The sequence below is a fragment of the Paramisgurnus dabryanus genome, chromosome 8 (genome assembly GCF_030506205.2).
Source record: "Paramisgurnus dabryanus chromosome 8, PD_genome_1.1, whole genome shotgun sequence".
Taxonomy (NCBI): Eukaryota; Metazoa; Chordata; class Actinopteri; order Cypriniformes; family Cobitidae; genus Paramisgurnus; species Paramisgurnus dabryanus.
In genome coordinates this window covers 1,344,414-1,368,830 of record NC_133344.1, presented here as the reverse complement: position 1 = coordinate 1,368,830, position 24,417 = coordinate 1,344,414, and the positions used below count along the sequence as shown (strand labels likewise).

Genomic DNA, 24,417 nt, shown 5'->3' with positions numbered 1-24,417 from the left:
GACTGTGTGTGTTTTTATATATAAATATTAATTATACACACTACACACACATATGTTATGTAAACACAAACTTTTATTTTAGATGTGATTAATCACGATTAATCTTTTGACAGCCCTAATAATAATCGAATATTTGTATCTTTAAATAAAGTTTTAATGTATTGTTAATGGGGGTGTCATGATTCTCCAAATCCTCGATTCAATTACATTTTTGATTCTAAGGTCACAGTTCAATTTGACAGGTTGCTATGCCATTTTTAGACTAGACTTTTATGAAATATAATATCTGACCTTGAACCCATAGAGTCGTGCTGCCAGTGTAAACATACGGTACACGCACAAACCTGATAAAATAAAACTTCCTGTCAGTACTTTGCACCTTAAAAACGCGCTTTTATTACCGTGAGACTATACCCCAATAAGTCATGTTTAAATGCTGTTTTCATAACTCTTAAGCAACTGAAATAAGTTGTTGTGAAACTTAAACAGATTTCAGTTCAGAGAAACGACCGGTCCTGTCACAGTCACCGTTCTGCTGTGCACTCGTGCTATGTTCTGAATGAGTTCAGCTGAAGGTGGGAGGCGCTTGCTGTTTTTTTTGTTTCTCATGTAAAGAGCAGCTCGTGTGGTGTCTCCTGCATCTGCTATGCCATCTTTTAACTGGCTGTAGCTAGCGAAGTTAGAGGAAGTTGACACGCAGTACTCAACACGTGTGCTTTTTCCGCTTGCAAGCCGACCGGACGTTACATGGGTGCGTGGCAATATCGATGATTCCATTTTTTTATTCGAATTTTGAGGTTATGACTTAATTTTGATCAATTTCGAAAATCGTGACACCCTCAAAGGGACATTTCACCAGTAGAAACATTCATCTTTATTGATAGTGGGTTATATTTGTAGTTGAAATGCAACAAAAATTTAGAATTTGGTACCTATTTGAACGAGAAAAGACAGAATGTGATTTTAGGGCGCATTTGTATGAAAAACTACAACTCCCACAATGCACAGCTCTGCAAGCCACTCCCACTAATACAGAACACTGGTCAACTGTATGCTATTGTGTACATACATGCCACTGTTACTATAAGAAAGAAAATAGAAACACTCACTTTATAGTCAGACGTTCGTTTATCCCTGCAGGCTTTGGCTGTTGCTTCCAGTTTAGCATTCTAAAATATATATCCAGGACGCCGCTGTCCATATACGGTACAAAGCTTGGGTGGTTGGTTCACCACAGAAACTAACTGTGTCATAGGAGCAGGCTTCACTCAGTTTCTTATTTATTTTTGAGAGTGCTTGGCCAAACCTGTTATAATCCCAAAGAAGAAAATGCTGCACACAAACGCGTCCACCGCACAATTTTACTCCACAGACGCGCCGGCTCAGCGCCTGTGCTTGTGAGCCGAAACGCGTCTGTGAAACAAACAAAACAAGTACCTCTCTTCCCCGGGACCATTCACCACACAAACGTTTATATCCTGATCTGATGCAGATATTTCATAGGCACACAGCGAGAGTACTGGCACTACTAGTCCATCCAAGCTCGCGCCAGTCCAGGCTCCTCTACGCAGCAGAGGCCGAGGCTGCTGGGTCTTCCCCGGGCTTTTCGCCACAGCTCTTTGCTGTATTGTATTGTATTGAAGTCTGGCTTGCTCCACATCGTCTGTTAGCTTAGCTTAGCATAAAGATGTATTTTGTATGTCCCACCCACTGATCTGTAATAGGTCTGTAGCATGAGTGGGTCCCAACCATATCCCCCACCGTAAAAAAAAAGAGGAATGAGTGTTTGTAGTCCTACACCCTCGACAAAGATACAGCAGTTCCTTCTTTCAATGATGCAAAATGACGATTTTTACATCATTGAAAGAGGGAAGTGCAACACTGAAATCTGTATTTCTCCCGTCTCAGGGGAAACTGAGGGAATGATGCACGACCATTTAAAAACATGACTGGGGTTTAAATGATACAAAGCTTAATGCAAATCAGTGAAGTGTCCCTTTAATTTTACATTTTTCACAATTTCATAGAAGGCTTATAATTAGGAAATATCCACAACAAGATAAGCTTATATTCTGAATATATGTGTTTTTAAGTTGAAAACATTGTTTTCATTCTTTAAAAAATGGCCTGCATAAAAATAACATTAAAACCTCACACGAAGCGTATGCTAAGTCAAATCCTTGGTGTTTCAAGTCGGTCGTTAGTACAAATTCAGTTCTGTTTGATCTTACAGAAACCCCAAGCGAAGTTCAAAGTTGAAGAACTTGACATAAAGGACACTATCATCATTTAAGACTCCAAACACAAAATAAGAGCCTGTGGTGAATAAAAAACATAACAGACTGCACAGTCAGCATATGAATATCTTCTTTATTTAGTTTGACATGTTTTTTTGAAGAAAGACAGTTCTTCATTGTACAATAATGTCAGCTGCAGGGAAAACTCTGCTTTGTGCTTATTCAGAAATAACTAACAACAGACATTTTTAACATAATAAATGAATTTCACATTATTTTACAAATAACCAGGGCGGGGTTCCCCGAAACCTTAGCTCTACGTCGTTCTTAAGTTTAACCTTTAAGCATGTAAGGACCCACCCTAGAGCTGAAGATCTTTGCCCGAACCCGACGGGACCCGGCGGGTTCGGGCTTCCTTTCTAACATTTTACACGGGCTCGGGGCGGGCTCGGGCTTGCGCTCCGGCTTTGTGAGGTAAATGAGCGGTCAAGTTCAATCAGTAGCGCAGGATCGCGCTGAATTCATTTACAGTGGATTGGATTTAATGATTTTCCTCATCAAAAACATGTAGCCTAATCTTGGTGAGTAGGTTTTTAAATGTATAACTAAATATGAATCGAGTCTTAAATACATAATTTAGACAGAGGATATAGACTAATGTTGGCAGTAATGGAGAGAAGTGCCGACGCAAATCCCGCGGAGCCTTTCTCTTTATTTCGTTATTGCCAAATACCCATCTTAATTCAGAATGTATTTTCTTAATTTAATTCGTTAAGAAATAATAATTTTATTGGCATATTTATAGTGTATTGCATAAGCCTATTTAGAATGAGATGTTACAGATGACTTATTTTATTTCTTTGTTTCAACTTCCAAGTGGCGTGTAGATTATTAGTCATGAATAAATAATGTTAAAACCTGTGTAAATTTCTCATTCTTGACAAAAGCTGTGTGTGTGCGCACATTTAAATAATGTCGGGCTGTAAACGGGTTCGGGCTTTTAAATAGCTGTCAATCTAAATATACGTTCGGGTTCGGGCTGCATTCTGTCGGGCTCCGGACATTTCGGGCCTAACTTTTAAGGCCCGATTACAGCTCTAACCCACCCACTGGCCCAATGAAGGAATCCAATGGCGTGGTGATGGGATCACGTGTTATTTCCGTCCGTAGCGCTTCTAGAAGAATAATTTCATATCAGGGTTAAATTAATTTCTTTGACCTCTGTGTTTAAATGATAGTCTGACTGCAATTTAATATAGTAAGAATTTAGTACATTATTCCAATTATCTGTTGATCATAATTTAGATATTTTATTATTTATAAATTCCCATAGTCTTAGTTATTCGTTCATTAGGGACCCAAAATTGCACAGGATATACGTCGGCCGTTGCGTATATCTCACGGACACAAAATTGCCAGTTCTGATCCTATTCCGAGGTTGCCGGGTAAACTAATATTTTTACGTCTGGCCGCCCCATGATTGCTCCGATCATAAAAATATTTACTTTAGTCACGATCATGCAACTTCATGCAAGTCAGGTGATAGACATAAATCTGAGAGTCCTGGTGAATGTGCTCCATGCTCCATTCAACATCAAAACACCAATGTGATCATATCCTGACATACTTATTTTGTGGTAATACCAGACTCCTTTTAATCTACTGGAAATAACAATTTCTGAAAGAATTAAAATAAATTAATACAATTTCTGAATAATTTAGATGAAAAAAATGTAACAATTTATTATACTGTCGTGGATTTTTTTCAGGAGAATCAGAGACGGTTGAGATGTTAAATTATCTTGGTTCAACAATGGTCCAACAGCCCTGCCTTTCTTTCACTCTGTACTGTCCCAATGCTCTGCAAACTTCTGCCTTTAGGCCCCTTAGCTCATTCTCATGACTCATGACAAACTGGTGATGCTGTGACTTTATCTCTATAACATTCCAAGCTGGTACATAAATCCTCCCATGGGTGGTAAAACTCAGTGTCTTTGTTCTCTAACACATCATACAACTATTTCGCTATTCTTACCAAGGGCACCCTTATCTCCTCCAGGCCCAGCTGTGGAAGACCTTAACCAAGATTTAGATTTTTACTAAACTGTAAGATAAAACACTCAAAATTTCTCTACCATATACCCCCCCCCCCCTTCGGAAACTAAATGTTTTCGATAACCACCCTGCAAATACGACTGCTGATACCAGAGAAGCTGGGCTAGGTACTTTAAAGAAAGAAAACATATAAAAGAATAAAATACCCCTGACAGTTCGGGCCAGACCCTCAGTCACTTTTCTAATTTCAACATTCATTTCACACGGGTTATCCTTTAAATGATAATTAACAACCTGTAAAAAGAGTAATGATTAACAACTAGGGGTGGGAATCGCTTGGACCCTCATGAATCGATTCAGAATCGATTCTTAGGGTCCCGATTCGATTCAGAATCGATTCTTGACGTACTAATTTGCATATCTGTGACGTCATTACGTCGCATTTGCTTTCAAAGCCAGGTTAATGTTTGCGCTTTTGCTAGTCTCTGAACTGTCATATACTGTACTTTAATGCAACTAGGGATAAATAATGTCATTCTTATATACATACATGTCCTGTTTCTGTTGTAAGACATTAAAACCAGTAAAAATATTAATTTAACGTGACATATTAATTCTATATGTTAACCGGCATTAACTTCCACGAATGTTAAGCGTCTAATCATCATCATTATACACAGTGATTGGCAGTATTACTGTATTTATATAATGCAGCGCACCCAGCGACTGAATAACAAACTATGTGCATATTTTTACAGAAGTATATTCATGTTATATCTAAACATTCAGCGGATGGTTTAGGGCAGGGGTGTCCAATTTGTCGATCGCAAAGGCAATGCCGGTAGATCGCACAACTGCTGCTCCACGTGCAAAATTGTCATTATGGTCTTTTGGAGTAATTGTGAAACATGCAGGTCTTTTTGAGTTGCTGCGCCTTTCTTCTCAAATGTGTTTTGCCATGCCACTGCAGCTCAGTCGTCTTTAACTTCCAAAATTCACATGGATGCGCATTCTTGCCTCAGGCAGTTACTGATTCACACGCACGGTGTGTGTGAGCGAGCAAACGAGAGGGAGAGAGAGGCAGCGTAGCGCTGATTTGTATGCTTCTGGTACTGTTTGTTTCACTAAACCGCATCTCCGCTATTTTAAGGAGTACTCGACATGTACTCCAGGATTTTTTTTAAAACTCCTCAAAAAGAATAGAGTAATGGTGACAGCCCTAAATTCAATGTAGAGATATATGCAGTATAGTCCTACAAGCATTTAAAGTGTTCTTTCTCTTCTGCTCTTGTAAGCTCCGCTATGTGCTCTTGCAGGGCGCGCTCTCTTAAGTTGTCCGTGTGCATCACCGCTCCCCCATTTCAGTTCCGCCTTTTGGTTCTGATTACGTGACGTTATTTTGTAAACTAACATTTAAGAATCGATTCTTGACATTTGTGAATCGATTCAGAATCGGCCCACGTCAGAATCGCGATTCATCTAAGAATCGATTTTTTTTGCCCACCCCTATTAACAACATGTAAAAAAATAACATAACATTCAATTTTAGATCAAAAGCAAGCATATCATCTTTTCAAAAAATTATTTTCACTTTCTGGTAAGCCGTGCAAGGTGGATGTTTAAACTCCACCCCCAGGAGATTCCTGGACCATCAGTCACTAACCAGGCTTGTTACACTGTCATCACACCGGGGACAGTGATGCTTAAAACCATCCCTTTCCCTATTTTACACACACTTCAGTGGTTTATCTAGGTTGTCTACAATCCGGAAGGTTAGTGGTTCAATCCCCGGCTCCACCTGACCAGGTTTAATGGTGTCCTTGAGCAAGACACCTAACCCCAGCTGCTACCGATGAGCTGGCTGGCGCCTTGCATGGCAGACACCGCCATCGGTGTATGAATGGGTGAATGTGAGGGTAATTGTAAAGTGCTTTGGATGGCCATAGGTCTGTTAAAAGCGCTATATAAATGCAGTCCATTTACCATAAATGTTAATAAAAAATAATAAATGCATTAGTATAGGTGACACCCTATGTCCAGTTTAACATGACCAGTAACATAATGATTCTCACATGAGTGTTTTGCTATGGTGGACACTCCACACAGAGTCTTTATAAGAAACATGAATTCTATATGTATATGTGTAGGGTGCATCTTCCAGCTTTCGACGGTCTTCAACCCATGCTACTTTACACGTGTAGAGGGCCGTGTGAGCGAGGAGGGTACTAGAGCCTCGTTGGTTTCCCATCACACATGGATGTTGTCCTCAAATTTATCTCCCTCATCGTCCTCATTAATTTGTACCCGTTGGTACATTATCTTACCCATTCCTTTGTCGATTAGTTTTCTCAATCAAACCCCTGATACATGGAAAAATTTGTCATTGGCAGGGAAGCGATTTTCTTTATTGATGAGTTAACTTGTCAATGGCGGCAAAAGAGTTAAAAACAAACATTCCAATAGTATTTGTTGTATTCAAATTATAACTGCAGATTGAATATTCAGCCATTCATGCACATCCCTAATTCACAGCAGTGTAAAAACTGTAAAGATAATAAAGTTACGTGAAAATTTCACTAATATTAAAGTGTAAAGAAATTCTTGATTCTCATTCTTGCCATCCAGACGAATAACAGAACCTGACTGTCAGAGGAGGAAGATTGAGCAATCTGATAATCAACCACAAGACTTCAATGAAAACATGAGTTCTCATTTCAGGTAAATTATAAGATTTGGTTTTATTTAGTAGTAAACAGGGCCTGAAGTTAACTTTTTTGACCACCAGCCACTGTGGCAGGTGGATTATATTTTTTTTTACTTTTTACCAGGCTTTTTTTTTACTGTATAATGAACGATAACACTGTGTTTATTGTATGAATTAAATATAAAAAAAATTTTTAGAGCTACAAAAGTGATTTTCTCTTTTTCTTGGGTTGTTTGATTAACATTAATGACACAGACTTAAGTATGTTAATTGAGGTTACTGTTACTGTCAGACTTCACTGAAATGTAAAAAACCCAACAACGAATGAATCACTCAATTCGCATTGGCTACCCACCAATGTGGCCGGTAGATTGACAGTGTTACCCGCCAGTTGCAAATTGGCATGTGGTCAGGTGTTAATTTCAGGCCCTGGTAGAAAATGCTAAAAAATTTTGATATTTTCTATTTTGCCTAAATGTAACATTTTAAAAACCATTAAAAGTCCTATGTCTTATGATACAAACATTTTGTTATGTACATTTTTTTTCTCTTACAGGTATTGGTGTAATAATCTAATATATTAATTTTTAATTTACAGTCATGACTATGATCTTGCTGAAGTCCTGAACACATTCAGATCAAATCTAAGGAAGAAGTTTGAGTGTTTGTATGAAGTAACATCAAATAAGAGAAACCCAACACTACTGAATGAGATCTACACAGAGCTCTACATCACAGAGAGTGAAAGTGGAGAGATCAGTAATGAACATGAGGTGAGACAGATTGAGACACAATCCAGAAGAACAACAACAGAGGAGACACCAATCAAATGTAATGACATCTTTAAACCTTTACCTGAACAAGACAAACACATCAGAAGTGTGCTGACAAAGGGAGTCGCTGGCATTGGAAAAACAGTCTCTGTACAGAAGTTCATTCTGGACTGGGCTGAAGAGAAAGAGAATCAGGACGTCCACCTCATATTTCCACTTCCTTTCAGAGAGATCAATTTGATGAAGAACAAAACACTCAGTCTTTTAGATCTTCTTCATCTTTTCTTCCCACAAACAAAAGAAATGGAAATCTTCAGTGATGAATATAAAGTGTTGTTCATCTTTGATGGTTTGGATGAGTGTCGTCTGTCTCTGGATTTTCACAGCAGTGTGAGGTTGTGTGATGTAAGTGAATCAACCTCAGTGGACGTGATGCTGACAAACCTCATCAAGGGGAATCTGTTTCCCTCTGCTCTCATCTGGATCACCTCCAGACCAGCAGCAGCTGATCTCGTCCCCTCTGAGTGTGTTGATCGAGTCACAGAGGTACGAGGCTTCAGTGATCCACAGAAGGAGGAATACTTCAGGAAGAGAATCAGTGATGAGAGTCTGTCTGATCAAATCATCTCACACCTGAAGTCATCCAGGAGTCTCTACATCATGTGTCACATCCCAGTCTTCTGCTGGATTTCAGCCACTGTTCTAGAGAGAATGTTGAGTGAAGCAGAGAGAAGAGAGATCCCCAAGACTCTCACTCAAATGTACACACACTTCCTGATCATTCAGACAAACATCAAACATCAGAAGGACTATGAGAAGAAAGATGAAGACATGATCTTCAAACTGGGGAAACTGGCTTTTAAGCAGCTTGTGAAAGGCAATCTGATCTTCTATGATGAAGACCTGAGAGAGTGTGGCATTGATGTAGCAGAAGCATCAGTGTACTCAGGATTGTGTACTCAGATCTTCAGAGAGGAGTTTGGTTTGTATCAGGGGAAAGTTTACTGCTTTGTTCATCTCACCATCCAGGAACATCTAGCAGCTCTTTATGCTCACATCTCCATCACAAACAACAACAGATATGTGTTTGATGAAAATCAGTTTTCTAATGTTTTGGGCAAAATAAAACATAAATCATCAGAAGAAGTTTTATTGTCTGAGTTACATCATCGAGCTGTAGATGAATCTTTAAAGAGTAAAAATGGACATCTGGATCTTTTCCTGCGTTTTCTTCTGGGTTTTTCACTGGAGTCCAATCAGATTCTCTTACAGGATCTACTGACACAGATGAGAAGATGCTCCTACAAGAAAGAGAAAACTGTTGAGTACATTAAACAGAAGATGAATGAGAATCTGTCTACAGAGAAATCCATCAATCTGATTCACTGTCTGAATGAACTGGGTGATGATTCACTGGTGGAGGAGATTCAACGTTATGTGACATTTTCATCAGTAGGAAAAACCAAACTCTCCTCTTCACAGTGGGCAGCTTTAGTTTTTGTGTTGTTGATGTCTGAGAAGCATTCGGGTGAACTTTATCTAACAACATTGATTGGAGATAAAAATAAAGCAGATGAAGTTCTTGTGAGACTGCAGCTTGTGATTAAAGAAGCCAAAAAACTCAAGTAAGTAAAACTAACAACAATCACATGACTGTTTACATATTAAAGCAACACTATGTAGTTTTCCATGTAAGATTGGCTTACAGCTCCCCCATGAGGTTTAAAAGCGCAACAGTGCAATAGTGTTGCTTTAATACAATTAATTTAATTATTTTATGATTTTATTTTTAACTCTTACTTTGGAAGAATCTTTTCTAACAAAAGTAATTTTCTTAATGTTGTAAATAAATCAGCAGTCAATCTCAAAACATTTCCCAACGTTCTGCCAATATAAAAAGTGTCCAGTTTTCTTGATTTTCTAAGAATGTTTCCTGGTTGTCTGAACGTTAGATGAATGTTACATTCTACCATCTTCAAACGCTATGACAATGTCATGTTTTAATGTTCACACAATGTTTAAAACAACAACTTTACTTTCTTTATTGACTTTTTGCTTGTTATGTAAATCATGGGTCTTCAACCGGGGGTCCGTGACGGAACTGCAGGGGGTCTGCCAAAGCTATTTTTTGCTTAAAACGTAAAATATATGTACAAAACGTTACATGTCCCCTTTCAGTTGTGCACGTGCGTGGCCGCATAGGTTTGGAGGTGCGCGTTCAGTTTAGCCAGCGGACCAAAATAAAACATCTAAAGATTATAAATGTCCACTCAGGAAGCAGCAGTAGCGACAGAAAAGTCATCATAAAACAGGTAACTCTTATGCGTGTCTTTCTTTCAGAATGTCATTTTAGAATCATTGCGACATGTTGTCTCATGTATATTTCTGAACTTGGACGGCTGTTTCAAGCGGTTCAGATTTTTAAGCGCTAATTCAACAGGCAAATGACGCCACACCGCGTCTGCATTTTAAATTGTGACAAAACTATCGCTCGATTTTACACAATTAATAAAACGCACGCCGTGATGGTGCTTTGTGCAAGATTCATAGTCAGGTTGAAATCCGCCTCTCAAAAAGTTTCCCCAAAGAGATGCGCGCGGACTCAATGCATGTTTTCTTTTGAGTCTGATATGAAGCTATGCAGAAAATTAACATGCGTTACTCAAACTCGTGACAATGATGATACACAAGAAAGGCAACAGACCTCAAATTTATAAAGTAGCACAACCTCTATCCCCACCAGAATAGACAGTCTTTGTGCCATTCACCATGATCAGTCATCTTTATAAACTGAAAGCCCTTGTCCAATTCACAGTAAAATGAAAATATATTACACTGCAAATACCTTAAAATAGTATTATTATTATTATTATTATTATTATTATTATTAATTTTAATAAAATAAATAAAATAAAAAATAAAATGTATTATTATTATATTCATATAAAAACAAAATGTACTTTAACAAAAAATTATGCATGTTAATATAGTATGGCTATATTATATATATATATAGTGTGTGACAATATGGTTTGTTTCTATTTATAAAATCGTTCCAGTCCTTGATTCTGATTGGACATCGGTTGTACTTTACTCCACTTTGTGTTGTGCCTAATACGAAAAGGCAGCCTCTCGTACCTTACTACTTACTTAAATATCTCTGTTTTACAAATTTAGTATTAGGGGGTCCCTGCTCCATGCCTCTCTCATCTAAGGCGTCCCTGACCCAAAAAACGTTAAAGACCCCTGATGTAAATGATAGGGAAACATTACATTTTATTATCTACCAACTGCTACAGAATTACACTTTACATTTTATCTTACAATAACAAATGTGTTTTATACACACAAAGTTAACACAACCAGGGAATAACTAGCAAACAAAAAGTCAAGGGTCAAGAGTCCAACTAAAACAAACACTAATCAACACCATGGTGACTTTAAATGAAACAAATCATCAACATCTAAACCTAATAAGTGAATTGTGTTTTCTACAGCAATATTTTTACAGAACATTCAGAAATAATGTTTTATGGGGTTGTTTCCCAGACAGGGATTAGCTTAAGCCACGACTAGGCCTTAGTTTAGTTATGAAATCTAAATTATTTTAACAAACACACCTTACTTAAAACATTACTTGTGTGCATTTTGAGGCTAACCAAGAAGCAATGATGTATTTTAAGATGTCAGTGCAAGTTGTTTTCAGTTTGGACAGCTATTACATTTACTTTAGTCTAGGACTAGTCCAATCCCTGTCTGGGAAACCACCCCTATAATTTTAAAATAATAAAATGCAATGTTTCTGTATCATAGGGCTGGACGATATGGCCAAAATTTACAAACCTCTGAAAAAAATTGGCCAATGAAACCTTCTACTATAAAACTATATCATATTTAAAATAAAAAAGGATAAATATATTAATGTCCATCTTTAATTCGTGTTTATCCTTCATACAAAAAAGTGATATCACTTGCCAGTAAAACAGACTTTGTCATTCAGTAATAAATGCTGTAATGCAGGGGTCTCAAACAGGCTTGGGGCCATTTCTGAGATCGACATCTCATAGGAGGGATGAAGAGCTATTTTAACATAAAAAAGCACAATTATTAATTTTACATTTATAAACTATTAAGCATTTTTTGCCACCAGGTTGTGTTTCTGTTTTGATATATTATGGATTTATTCAGTCATAGTATTGACTTTCATAGTTCCATCTGTGTTAGTCTATAGTTTTGATCAATTTGCTATTATAGTAATATGTGGAGAAAATATAAGTCAACATGACCCTAAAATAATTGTAGTATTTAATGTTACATACTGTAAGAAAAAGAAAAATTACGGATCTACTTGTAATTGTAACTGATTTTGGAGGCAATGGGCCAGCATATAATCATTAAATTAATACAAAATAAAAATAAACCTATAAAAGAACCTTACATATGTGCAAAGGACCCCCTGATTATAACATTGATTCTTTTTCTTCATGAAAATAATATTAAATTCCAACAGAATTAGCACTTTTCTTAGTGGGACATGTTTTTGCCAAAGTTTTAAGAATCAGTGATTTGATACTAGACATTTAATTATATTATACATATAACTCATAACCAGATGACACAGCAGCATACATACTTGTATCTTTTCTCCTCATCTTTATTCTTTTCTAACCTTGGCACCTTATGGTTTAAACCTATTTTTCTCACCAGTAATTTAGTTTGTGTTTATTACATCTCCTGTTTTCCCTCTCTATACAGTGTTTCCCACAGATCTGAAATTTACTTGTGGTGGTAGCTGGTGAAAAGGGCAATCATTATTATCCACCGACAAAAAATGGTCTACTATACATGTAACAAAGAACTAATAATGTGTGACACAACAAAATACTTTGATTTATAAAACATTCATATTAATTTCACATTATAGTTCATTAATCTAACCACCCCAAACTTTTTTTGTCATAAACAAAGCTGACACTGTTTGTCAAAGCACCACGAAAACACTTTATGTTTTTGCACTGATATATGAAGCAATTTGATGACCCCTTTTATCAAACTCAATTATATACAATACTATGTATACTATAGCCTATATAGACAGTGCAGGTGGGTGATTCTCACGAAACCATTGAAACACCACGGCACTAATGATTTTAGATATGAAATGTGTAATATAGTAATATTAAAAAGCCTCAGAATTAACACAATACTGTGTTCTAGCTTGCACAATGTGTGATTTCAACATAAGAATTTATAATTTGTCAATTTTATCTCATTTTCTGCTGAAATTCTCATTACCGCAATGCGTCCGGCTGTGTTTGAACATGCGTTATGCTGTAATTTAAACATATTAAAACAAAAATATTTAGAAAAAAAATAAATGGATGTTTTGCTAGACTACTTTAGATGACAGAAAAATAATTTACTGAATATTCATGTATAATAATAATGAAGAAAAATTAGGAAATTGATGTGTCCATGTTCTCATCCTCCGCAACACTTTTTGAGAACAGTTTAAGCACACATACAGAATTTTAATAAAGTTTGATTTTGAGTGACCAAGCACATGGACCAGTTACTTCAAGATGGCTACCAGGTAAGATCATCTCTTTATATCTTTCCAGTTAAATTTGAAAGATTCTCTTGTCAGAATGCTTACACGACATTTTGATTATCATTACCGAAACAGGTAGTTTTCTACATTTCGAAAACTGTTTGATTTAAAACATTTTATGAAAATGTTCTTTATTAAAGTCTAATTATATGCACTGAATAAAAAATGAGCAAAGCCTACGTGGCTTCTCTATTTTTAGCAAAACATACTGGGGTACCTCATCCTCCGCAACACCATTCTCATATACCGCAACCATTTAATAGCAGTTGCGGTAAAGAGAACTTCTGTTTCGGAAATGAGAATTTAACCATATTGTTTATTACATTTAAATATCTCTTTTGAATTTAATATAAATTTAAAATGTAATAACTGTTTATATTTTGCTTTATGATGCTTCATTGTAGACAGTCAGCAAGTGAGAAAAAAGCTTTAGCAAAGGCCAGGTTGATAAAGTTCAGGGAGAAACTTAACAGCAACCCAGAATGGCTCGAGGAGTACAGAAGGAAGGAGAGAGAGAGAGGTTAGGTTTGGAGATGTTACTAGCAGGTGTAATTAGCAAAAAACACACTACAGTGTTAGGAAATGTACATGACACACACACAACACAACGCAACAAGTCTATACTATATGATGATGTGTACATAAATTTTTTTCTCCCATGTTGTGAGACATATTAATTTAATGTTATGCTTTCTTTCCACTTTCAGGTATCAAAAACAACCTAGCGATGGCACGCCACGCATCTAGGCGCTGCAACATCAGTTGGATCACAAGATCCACAAAGTTGGATCCCATGCGTGCCAGCATCTCAGCTACCTGCGACCGCACCTCCTTTCTGCGCAGTGCGTGAGTCACAGACACCAGAGAGGATGGCCTAAAAGCACCCGGCGCTGTGACAGAAAGCGGGTTGCTGCGCAATTCATTAGGACTGTGCATTAACCCTTTCCGCCTCTGCTGTCTTCGCAGCATGTGGGCCGTGTTCGAGAGTGGGGGGGGGGCGTGTTGTAGACGCTTATGTGAGGACGGGCCCTGGGGCGAGCAACACAAAACCAACTGAGGAGAAAAATGCTCTGTTTTTGAGCGGCTTCGTTCCAGACGGCAGTCCCCCAGGACCCAGTTTCTTGCATCATATACTGGAGGATTTGTGCCAGGGACTCTTGTGATGCACCACCGGTTCTGGTCCATGAGACACAGGGTGGTGAGGTAGGAAGTGGCTCACAGCCTTAGAGCTCTTCACCGCTTTCGAGAAATGCTCCGTGATTGTGCCCACCGTGTCGCCAAACAGGCCGGATGGAGAAACAGGCGTGACTGTGCATGACCACCATGAGTGGTCTTCGTGGCCCTTAGCGTGAAATCCGTAGCCATTCTCAGATCCCTGAAGGTATTTAGATCCGTGCTACCCTCATCCAGAGCCTTAAGCACCTGCGCCTAAAAGATCTGTAGGACCGCCATAGTGTGCAATGCAGACAGAGCCTCTCTCGGCACGGGTATGCTTTTTCGGACAGGTGTGCTATCATGAGGCTTCACTACCCTCAAAGCTGTGCCACACCATCCAAGGAAGTGGACAAGGGGCAGAGGTGAGCAGCCACAGCGTCCTTGATGGGGGGAATACACAGGTAGCCTACCTAAGAAAAAAAATGGGGGGAGGGGTAGCCCACGCTTCGGTGACTTTCCTCCAAGAATCAGCGGGGCGGCCTGAGTGAAGAAAACAAAAGTCAAGCTTGCTTCTCTGGGGTTCTTGTGGGGTGCTCCACTCAATCTCCAAGTCCTGCACGGCTTTGAAGAGAATGCGCACCAGTTCCTTGTAGAAGGATGGCTGTGTCTGATGCACCACATGGAGCCTGGTTCCAGTCTCCATCCAACGCTGTCAGAGACATCTCATCTTCCTCCGCCGGAAACCCAAAGGAAACAGACCTGGCGGCTCCCGGTTCAGGACACAGGCTCTCGGCGACAAACTGAACCGGTTGAGCGAGGGGAGGACGACCACCAGCGGCTCTTTGCCGGCAGTGGGACACTTCAGTAAGAAACCTCCAAGGGCGATGTTGAGCCGGGTCCTGAGCACCTTTATCGGGAGATCCTCACAATAAGGGACACCCTGAGCCAACAATTGCCGCCTTTGGGTGGAGAAGCCCCAAGCAGAGCACACAGAGCTCGTGTGAATTGGGTGGGTCGATCAGACCTCCGCACCTCAAGCAGATTTGCAACATCCTGGAACACAGAGAGGGCTGCTTACATTTCAACCTGAATTCAATTTTGCTGCCTATGAAGTCTATCCTAAAGCATTTCTCGGAGCTGCCATTATGCAGCCAAAGTCATTGTCTCATAAGGCAGCGAGGGAACAAGTCAGCTGTCTAAACTTTCGGATACAGCCTCTCTCTCTCTCTATCTCTCTCTCTCTCTCTCTCTCTCTCTCTATCTCTCTTTCTCTCTCTCTAATCGAAACAGATACAGAATGGTAAAAGGTCAGAAGACCAAATCATATCCAGCAAGGAAATATTTTTCATCTTATTTACACAAATGTTTTGTGATATCCAGCTGACATTAGCTGGCCATTTCTCAATCTGATGGCTGCAGCCTTCAGAGCTCGCATTTGTAGGCAGCATATGTCATCAAGACCATCTTATTTCAGTATGTTAAATGCATAAATGGGGACTTAAATATGACACAAAGGAATATTAATATAAGCCTTCCTGTTCTCATGTTTTTTCTTTAATATTTTTTTCAAAGACTACACAATAAAACAGTTTTGAACTTGAATGCATGATGCTGTAAATATTATCAGACTTTCTACTTTAAAATTAGTTTTTAACAAAATCTCAGGCTAGTATACGTATTCTCATTACCGAAATAATTAACCTCATTTCCGAAACCTATGTATCATTACCGCAACAGATGCTTATTAAATGTTAATTTCATTAATAGAAGCATAATACTTTGATTTTAAATGCATGTGCAGAATCTCCAAATTATGTTCTTTCAGGTTTGTCATGTCATTTTGAAAATGTGTCAGGTTTCTTCGAAATATAAAAAAAAAAATAGTTGTAAATAGTGGAAGGTGTTGCGGTATATGAGCTAAATAAAACAAAATAAAAAAACGTAAAATTTAAAATAAATATTATTTCAGAATTTCAATTTACTGTTCATGACTATTAATAATCAAGTTTTAAAAATGTGAAAATATATTAGCTTTTCTAACAGTGTTGATGTTTTCTGACTGTTGCGGTAATGAGATTTTTTAGGACTTATTTTTGAAATTATGTTACAAAAAGTGTTAAATGATAAGTAAAAGTTTTTAAATTAATGTTCCCATATACTTCAGACTTTGTTTCTAATGTCTGGTGGAAAAAAAGTAAATTTAAGCAATTTTTACATTTTCATGCTTGACATTTTTACAACCAAGTTTTCGTGAGAATCACCCGCAGGTCTATAGATTATAAATGTGACTGATGTTATAATGTTAATAACTTCTATAAGATAGGCACTTTTACTGCTTCTGCTTTCTATTTCTCTTTTGCCGATTAAAAAAAGCTTAATCCACTAATTATTTCAGATTTAAAAGTCTACTTGCTGTCCCGATGACAGACTTTACATTACAGCTTTGCGTTTTTTATATCCTGAGTCAGCTAGAGCTTTGCTCATTCAGTATTAGCACTGCTTTTTGCTACAATCTCTGTGCAAACTGTTTAGATTTTAATAAAGATATTGTCTATTAATTTAGATTATTAAAAAATGGGATAAAGAAAATGAAGCGGCGCGTGGTCGTGACAAGAGCCAGTTGCTATCGCCATAGAAACCGGAGGCACGCTAAAACAGCACTCGAGCTTTAGCGCGGTAGCGCTCACGGCCGTTCTCCGATCGACTCGGGTTTTACACACAATATTAATCAGACTTGGGACCCGAAGTAATGAACTAGGACCGACCCGGACCCATCTGACCATTTAAAATATAAACCCGGAACCGTACGGGTCCCGCGTCCTCAGTTAAGAAAGACCTCTTATGGTAAAACTCTGCTCAAGTTCAGAAACATGAAAGGATACAATGTGACACTGAGGTTGCTTCGCGTCGCGCCCAATTCATTGAGAAACAGAGAGCACGTGAACGGACACTCAACCGGAGAGACACAACGTGCTTGCACGCAAAATGAAGCCAACTTAGATGCTATAAACACATATGCACATAAGCATATTCGACCATTTTGGTCGCAGTGTGTTCCCTGGCTGCTCCGTATGTGCTGCTGCAGTTGATCCAGTTTGCCGCGCTGGATGATGAGTTTATGACGCGCTGGATGATGAGTTTATGACGCGTGCATCATCTTCACGGTCACCCGACCCCCACCTCTCTCTCGCGCTCTCTCTTTCGCGCGCTCTCTTTCTCTCTCTCCAAAACACGGGTCATCCAGTCGAGTTCAGAAAATACGGAAATTCGTAAAGTGATTTTTTTTTACCTGGGCGGGTCGCAATTTACCTGGGCGCAGCGCCCAAGTAGAGCCTATGTATGGGAAACACTGCTATATGATGTCGTCATTGGAAGCTGTTACTTGATGCAAACTAACCCCACACCTCCTTCTCGTACTTCTGAGTGAGTGACAGCTCTTCTCTGAGCAAACACTCCAAAGTCCCGAATAGATTAATTGATCGCATGGTGGTGAAAATTATATGATTTGACGCGAGGTACAGATGAGCGAATTTAGTCCGCATTCCATTTGCACGTCGTCCCGGAGATTGCGGCTCATGGTTGCTTAAAGGACAAGTTGGGTATTTTACACTTAAAGCCCTGTTTTCAGGTTGTTTATTATGAAATAGAACAGTTTTGACTGAAATTGCTGGCCCGAGTATTTTCGAGTGTTTCTTGTATCACCTCCCAACCTCTACAATGGCTGTATAGATGCACAGAAACAATCCTTCCTAAAATGCATGAAACTTTCGTTTACAAAGACGTGAAACTCACCGAGTGGTCAGGGGTGTTCACTGATATGCTCACACAAAAATCGCTGCAAAAGATGCTTTCCAACAGGTTTAATCGTAGTTATTGTCCAACTCCATTGACTTGTATTAGATGTGCTGTGAGGTACGGTATTACTCCGCGCCGGGAACTTTGTTTCTATTCTTGCAATTGGCAAAGGTGGATTATCGCCACCAACTGGGCTGGAGTGTCTATTATTCAAGCTCTCACCGGAAGAATGTACAGTACGGGTGTGAGGCGTTTGGAAAAATAGGTCCACAATATTACAACGAATGGTAAAACACCTGTTGGAAAGCATCTTTTGCAGCGATTTTTGTGTGAGCATATCAGTGAACACCCCTGACCACTCGGTGAGTTTCACGTCTTTGTAAACGAAAGTTTAATGCAATTTAGGAAGGATTGTTCTTGTGCACCTATAGACCCATTGTACAGGTGGGGGATAATACAATAAACACCCGAAAATTCTCGGGCCAGCATCATACACTGTATGTCCAAATTTCAGTCAAAACCGTTCTATTTCATCATAAACAATCTGAAAACAGGGATTTAAGTGTAAAATACCGAACTTGTCCTTTAACTACAATACGCCACGCGTTTAAAGGAATAGTCTACCCTTTTGCCATATTAAACTATGTTATTACCTCAACCTAGATGAATTAATACATACCTATCTTTTTTCAATGCGTGCTCTGTACACAGGGTGTCCGCGGATCCTTAAAAAGTCTTAAAACGTCTTAAATTCCATAGTATGAAAATAAGGCCTTAATAAGCATTAAAATGTCTTAAATCCGCATATCAAAGGTCTTAAAATGTTGTCCAACCAACACAGTCAAGAAGATTGTAACTTTTTTATACGTCATGTGTCAGGCAAAACTTGAATAGGTAGAATCTACTAAAGCAGAAGTTTGCGGGGAGTTCTCTAAAGTGCGTGGACCGGGTATACGCAAATGGAGAAAAGTGTGAGTTTTAGCTATGGGGAAGTGCACATTTAATGAAATTTGGTTACTTAATCCTGATTTTGCTCCGTGGTAAACACCAGTAAGCATACGGGGTCCGTTGTTTATTTTGCAAGAAAGTTTTAAAAATCGGAACAGTGGGCATCAAAGCTTTAGTGTCACACATGCAATGTAAGAAACATAAATCCGCTGCAGAAACCTGTTGAAAACATCCGGCATCTTTCAGTTCTGTTCTGTTGTGCCACCAGTAGTAGCCATGGCATGCGAAACATCTGCATCAGCAGCTTTAAGCACCGCGGCTTCTGCTTCATCAGACATCCGATCCATGTTTGGCTCCACTGCCAACGAAGCCTGTCTTCTTTTTCTCTTTTAACGGCGGTTGGCATCTAGCTTATTATTAGCGCCCCCTCTGCTCCGGAGGGTGGATCTGATAATAGGTCTACTACATTCTATTTCCCTTACTCGCCGGTCTCATCAATTTACTTATTTCTATTTTTGCCATAAAATATTTAACTGCCATTGTTTTGTCTCAAGATGCACACCAGTAATGTATTTTGTAAGTTATATTTAAAAACAACTCCTTTACGTCCTAGTTCTGGATTAATCTAAACTCTATCTGGGTAACCACACCTAATATTTTAACATTGTTGTTACATAAAACCATGTGTTTATTCTTGATAAATTATTTGAACCACTTATTATTGTCTCATTATTATTGTCATCGTAAATGCTTTTGCCCATTTAGCTCTATTTTTATTACAAAAAAGTATCAGATTAATTGATCATCATCATTTACCAAAATAACTGTTAGTGAAACCCTTAGATTTTAAAATAATATAATTTTAATTCATTATAATGCTAGTTTTCTTCATATATTTTATCATTGGGGATTTCTTAAAACCTCGTATGACGTTTAATGTGAAATACTTGTAATATCAGCAAAGTGTAAAAATCGTGAACCCAATCTCGTTTCATCTTGTGGAGCAAGTGTCTTGTCACACCCCTAAAAAAGAAATCTTGTTTTTTGTCATGAAAGATAAAAGGTTCTAAAAACAGATGGATGCATGCACACTGGACTATAAAATTGGACTTCATTGTCGTGATATAGGTCTTAAATTATATTCATTATGGTATTAAAAAGGTCTTAAAAAGTCTTTAATTAGACTTGATGAAACCTGCAGAAACCCTGTGTACAGCGTGTTGTGAATGTGTTAGCATTTAGCCTAGCCCCATTCATTCATATGGTACCAAACAGGGAAGCCACTAAACACTTCCGTGTTTTCCCTATTTAAAGACTGTTACATGAGGAGTTATACCAGTAAGTATGGTGCCACAAAATAAAACTTTTTTTTGGTACCATAGGAATGAATGGGGCTAGGCTAAATGCTAACACATTCACAACAAGGCAAGGCAAGTTTATTTGTATAGCACATTTCATACACAGAGGTCATTCAAAGTGCTTTACACAGAAATGAGAAAACAATATATAAAAAGAAAATGTAAAAATAAGAGATAAAATCACAATAAAAACAAATATGAGAATTTAAAATAACAATTAAAGAAGATAAATGTGATTTTAATAAAAACTGTTTAAAATGTTAAAAAGAATAAAACAGGAGTAAAAGTGACTTGAGTTAAAGATGGTTCACTTCAAAATGAAAAACCCTGCCACCATCCACCCATCCCCACACTGCTCCAAACCTGCACCCCCCCCCCACCCCCCCCCCCCCCCCCCCCCCCGACGAACACAAAAGAAGATACCCCAAGAAATGATGGCAAACACACAGCAGCAAGCAATCATAGACCTCCATAGTTGGAAAAAAAATATTTTGTAAGTATTTGGATAAATGACTAAGAAAATATTTTGTTAAATAATGGTAAGAAGTTCCATCATATTTTTTTTATTCCCACCATGGAAGCCCACGGCCACCCACAACCCACCACCCCCTAAAATATCCTCCCCCATGCCCACAAGAAAAAAAAAAAGAAACCCACACAGGGCCAGAACAACACAAGGACGAGAAACGATGACAGAGCCCCCATTCCAAAGTGAACCATCCCTTCAAAGTGCAGTCAGTGTGAGGCAGCACAGTGCTCATTCAGTAAATGCAGAGTTAAACAGATGTGTTTTTAATCTAGATTTAAAAGTGTTTACTGTTGAAGCACATCTGATCTCTTCTGGAAGTTGATTCCAGCTAGAGGTGGCATAATAACTAAATGCTGACGCACCTTGTTTTGAGTGAACCCTTGGTATTTCTAACTGACCGGATCCTAATGATCTGAGTAATCTGTTAGGTTTATATTCAGTTAGCATATCTGTCATGTATTTGGGTCCTAAACCATGAAGTGATTTATAAACGAGTAACAATACTTTAAAATCTATTCTAAATGTGACAGGAAGCCAGTGTAAGGACCTGAGGACTGGAGTGATGTGCTCAGATTTTTTGGTTCTGGTCAGAATTCTGGCAGCAGCGTTCTGTATGAGCTGCAGCTGTCTAATTGTCTTTTTGGGGATCCCCGTAAGGAGTCCATTGCAGTAATCCACCCTGCTGGTGATGAAAGCATGAACAAGTTTCTCTAAGTCCTGTCTTGAGACAAAACATCTAATTCTGGCAATATTTCTGAGATGGTAGTAAGCTGATTTGCTTATCGCTTTCACGTGACTACTGAAATTAAGGTCAGACTCTAAAATTACACCAAGATTTCTGACTTTATTTTGTGTCTTTAGACCCCTAGAGTCAAGGTAAGTATTAACCTTGAGAGTTTCATCATTATTTCCAAATACAATGACTTCAGTTTTGTCTTTGTTTAACTGGAGGAAGTTTTGACGCATCCAACAGTTAATTTCATCAATGCATTTACATAGAGAGTCAATGGGGCTGTAGTCATTAGGTGACAGGGCTAAGTATATCTGGGTGTCATCTGCATAGCTGTGGTAAGCAATTTGGCTCTTTTTCATTATATGACCAAGTGGGAGCATATACAAATTAAACAGAAGCGGTGCAAGAATTGAACCCTGTGGGACTCCACATGTCATGGATGTCCACTCAGATTTATGGTTACCTATGTTCACATAGTAACCTCTTCCTTGTAGGTATGTTTTAAACCATTTGAGAACTATCCCAGAGAGCCCTACCCAGTTTTCCAGTCTATGTAAGAGTATGGTGTGATCTACTGTGTCAAAGGCAGCACTAAGATCTAGTAGCACCAGCACTGATATTTTACCTGAATCAGAGTTTAAGCGAATATCATTTATTATCTTTATGAGCACTGTCTCTGTGCTGTGATGCTGACGGAAACCAGATTGAAAGTTGTCCAGATAGCCATTTGAGTTTAAGAATTTGTTCAGCTGATTGAAAACAACCTTTTCAACGATCTTGCTTATAAACGGAAGATTTGAGATTGGTCTGTAGTTGCTAAGTATGGTTTTGTCTAGGTTACTCTTTTTTGTAGGAGAGGCTTTAGGGTTGTGCCGATAGACGATATCATCGTCCATCGTGATGGTTGACTGACATCACGATGGAGAGACACCATCGTGATGCCACGCCCCCTCCCCACTCCCCTGCAGTCGACATACACTTACTCTCTTCTATATAGACTATAGTTAACCTAATATCTTTGCGTGAATTGCTCTATAAATTAAATAGAAGACGTGAGATGTGACGTGTGTTAGTCTGTGAAAATATCCTGTCGGGCATTTGATCTTGACTAGGGATGGGCACGGATATTCGAATATTCGAATGGCAATAATAATTCGAATTTAAAAAATGCTATTCGAATGTTTGTTTGTTTTTAATGTGCCACCAAAGGGTAACAACTTATTTAATGCTTTTTCACTTCATCTATACTGTCTTTTACATACTTAAATGTAAAATATACATGAACATTAATTTGTATGTATTTCTGATTGTTTGGCAATGCAGATTGCAGACGAATTTAAGTTTTTCCTTTTATCTCCGGGTTTGTCCCCGCCGCGCCGTATTTGGCCACTGGCTCAGTGAGGGCTCACGTAAACGTGCTTCTCCGCCGCCCGAATCAACACATCATGAGAGATTTGTAAGCTTTCTGTTATAAAGTCTACTTTATTTTTGTTAATAAAGAGACAGACACGGAGAACGAAATGAAACTGAGAGCATTTATTATATGCGGTGCTCTTTCGAAAATGAACCGGATAACTGCACTGTAAAAAGTTTATTGTCAAATTAACAGTAACTTACTGGCAACAATTATCCAGTAGTTCCTGTATTTCAAAGAACAGTAAAATTACTGTAAAAAGAATGACAGTAGTTTTAAGCATACTGCAAAATGATGTACAGTATTATACTGTTATTTGTAAGATCCAACATACAGTATTTTACTGTTATCCTGGACATGTTACTGTTATTTATTTTACAGTATAAAATATATACTACTGTATTTCCAATTTTACTGTTATTTATTTTACAGTGTAAAATATATACTACTGTATTTTTTCAATTTTACTGTTATTTATTTTACAGTGTAAAATATATACTACTGTATTTTTTAAGATTAAATTAAATACTGTTATTTTATCGGTTAATGTTAAATATAAAGACAACAACTATATCTTTAAAAGCAGAAAATTTATTGTGCAGTTTTAACTGTATATTTGTAACAATATTAACAAAAAAAAAAAAAATTGATTAGATTTTAAACAAAAAGTAAAAAAAAAATAACAAAATCAGTCAGCAATCAATGTATCAAATGGTTGCCATAGTGTAGTTACCCTAAATGAGAAAACCACATCATACAATACAGTGAAAAGCATAATTACAATACAGTTTTTTGTAGGTAGTATGGGTGGTGGTGGCAGGATGAAGGTGTAGGTCAGGAGTAGGCAACGTCGGTCCTGGAGTGCCGAAATCCTGCAGATTTTATTTCCAACCCTGATAAAACCTCGCCTACCTGTAGTTTTCTGGTGACTCTTCAGATCTAGTTGTTCAGGTGTGTTTGTTTAGAGCTGGAGCAAAACTCTGCAGGACAACGGCACTCCAGGACCGACATTTCCTACACCTGGTGTAGGTGGTGGGGGCGTCATATACAGCAGGGGCGACTTGTGATAATCCTGTAACAAATGATAAAACAAATTAATAATAAG

General features: G+C 38.2%; 2 protein-coding genes across 2 annotated transcripts in view; both read left to right on the top strand.

Moving 5' to 3' along the window:
• LOC135770631 (uncharacterized) overlaps positions 1 to 24,417 on the top strand; it is a 107,112-nt gene that overhangs the window by 8,765 nt on the left and 73,930 nt on the right. The gene's annotated exons all lie outside the window — the stretch shown is intronic.
• LOC135771607 (protein NLRC3-like) lies at positions 6,339 to 9,520 on the top strand. The gene is made up of 4 exons (XM_065281929.2): positions 6,339 to 6,345; positions 6,440 to 6,527; positions 6,918 to 7,010; positions 7,595 to 9,520. Exons 1-4 carry the CDS (start codon positions 6,339 to 6,341, stop codon positions 9,396 to 9,398), a joined length of 1,992 nt encoding a protein of 663 aa, XP_065138001.1. The 3' UTR covers positions 9,399 to 9,520.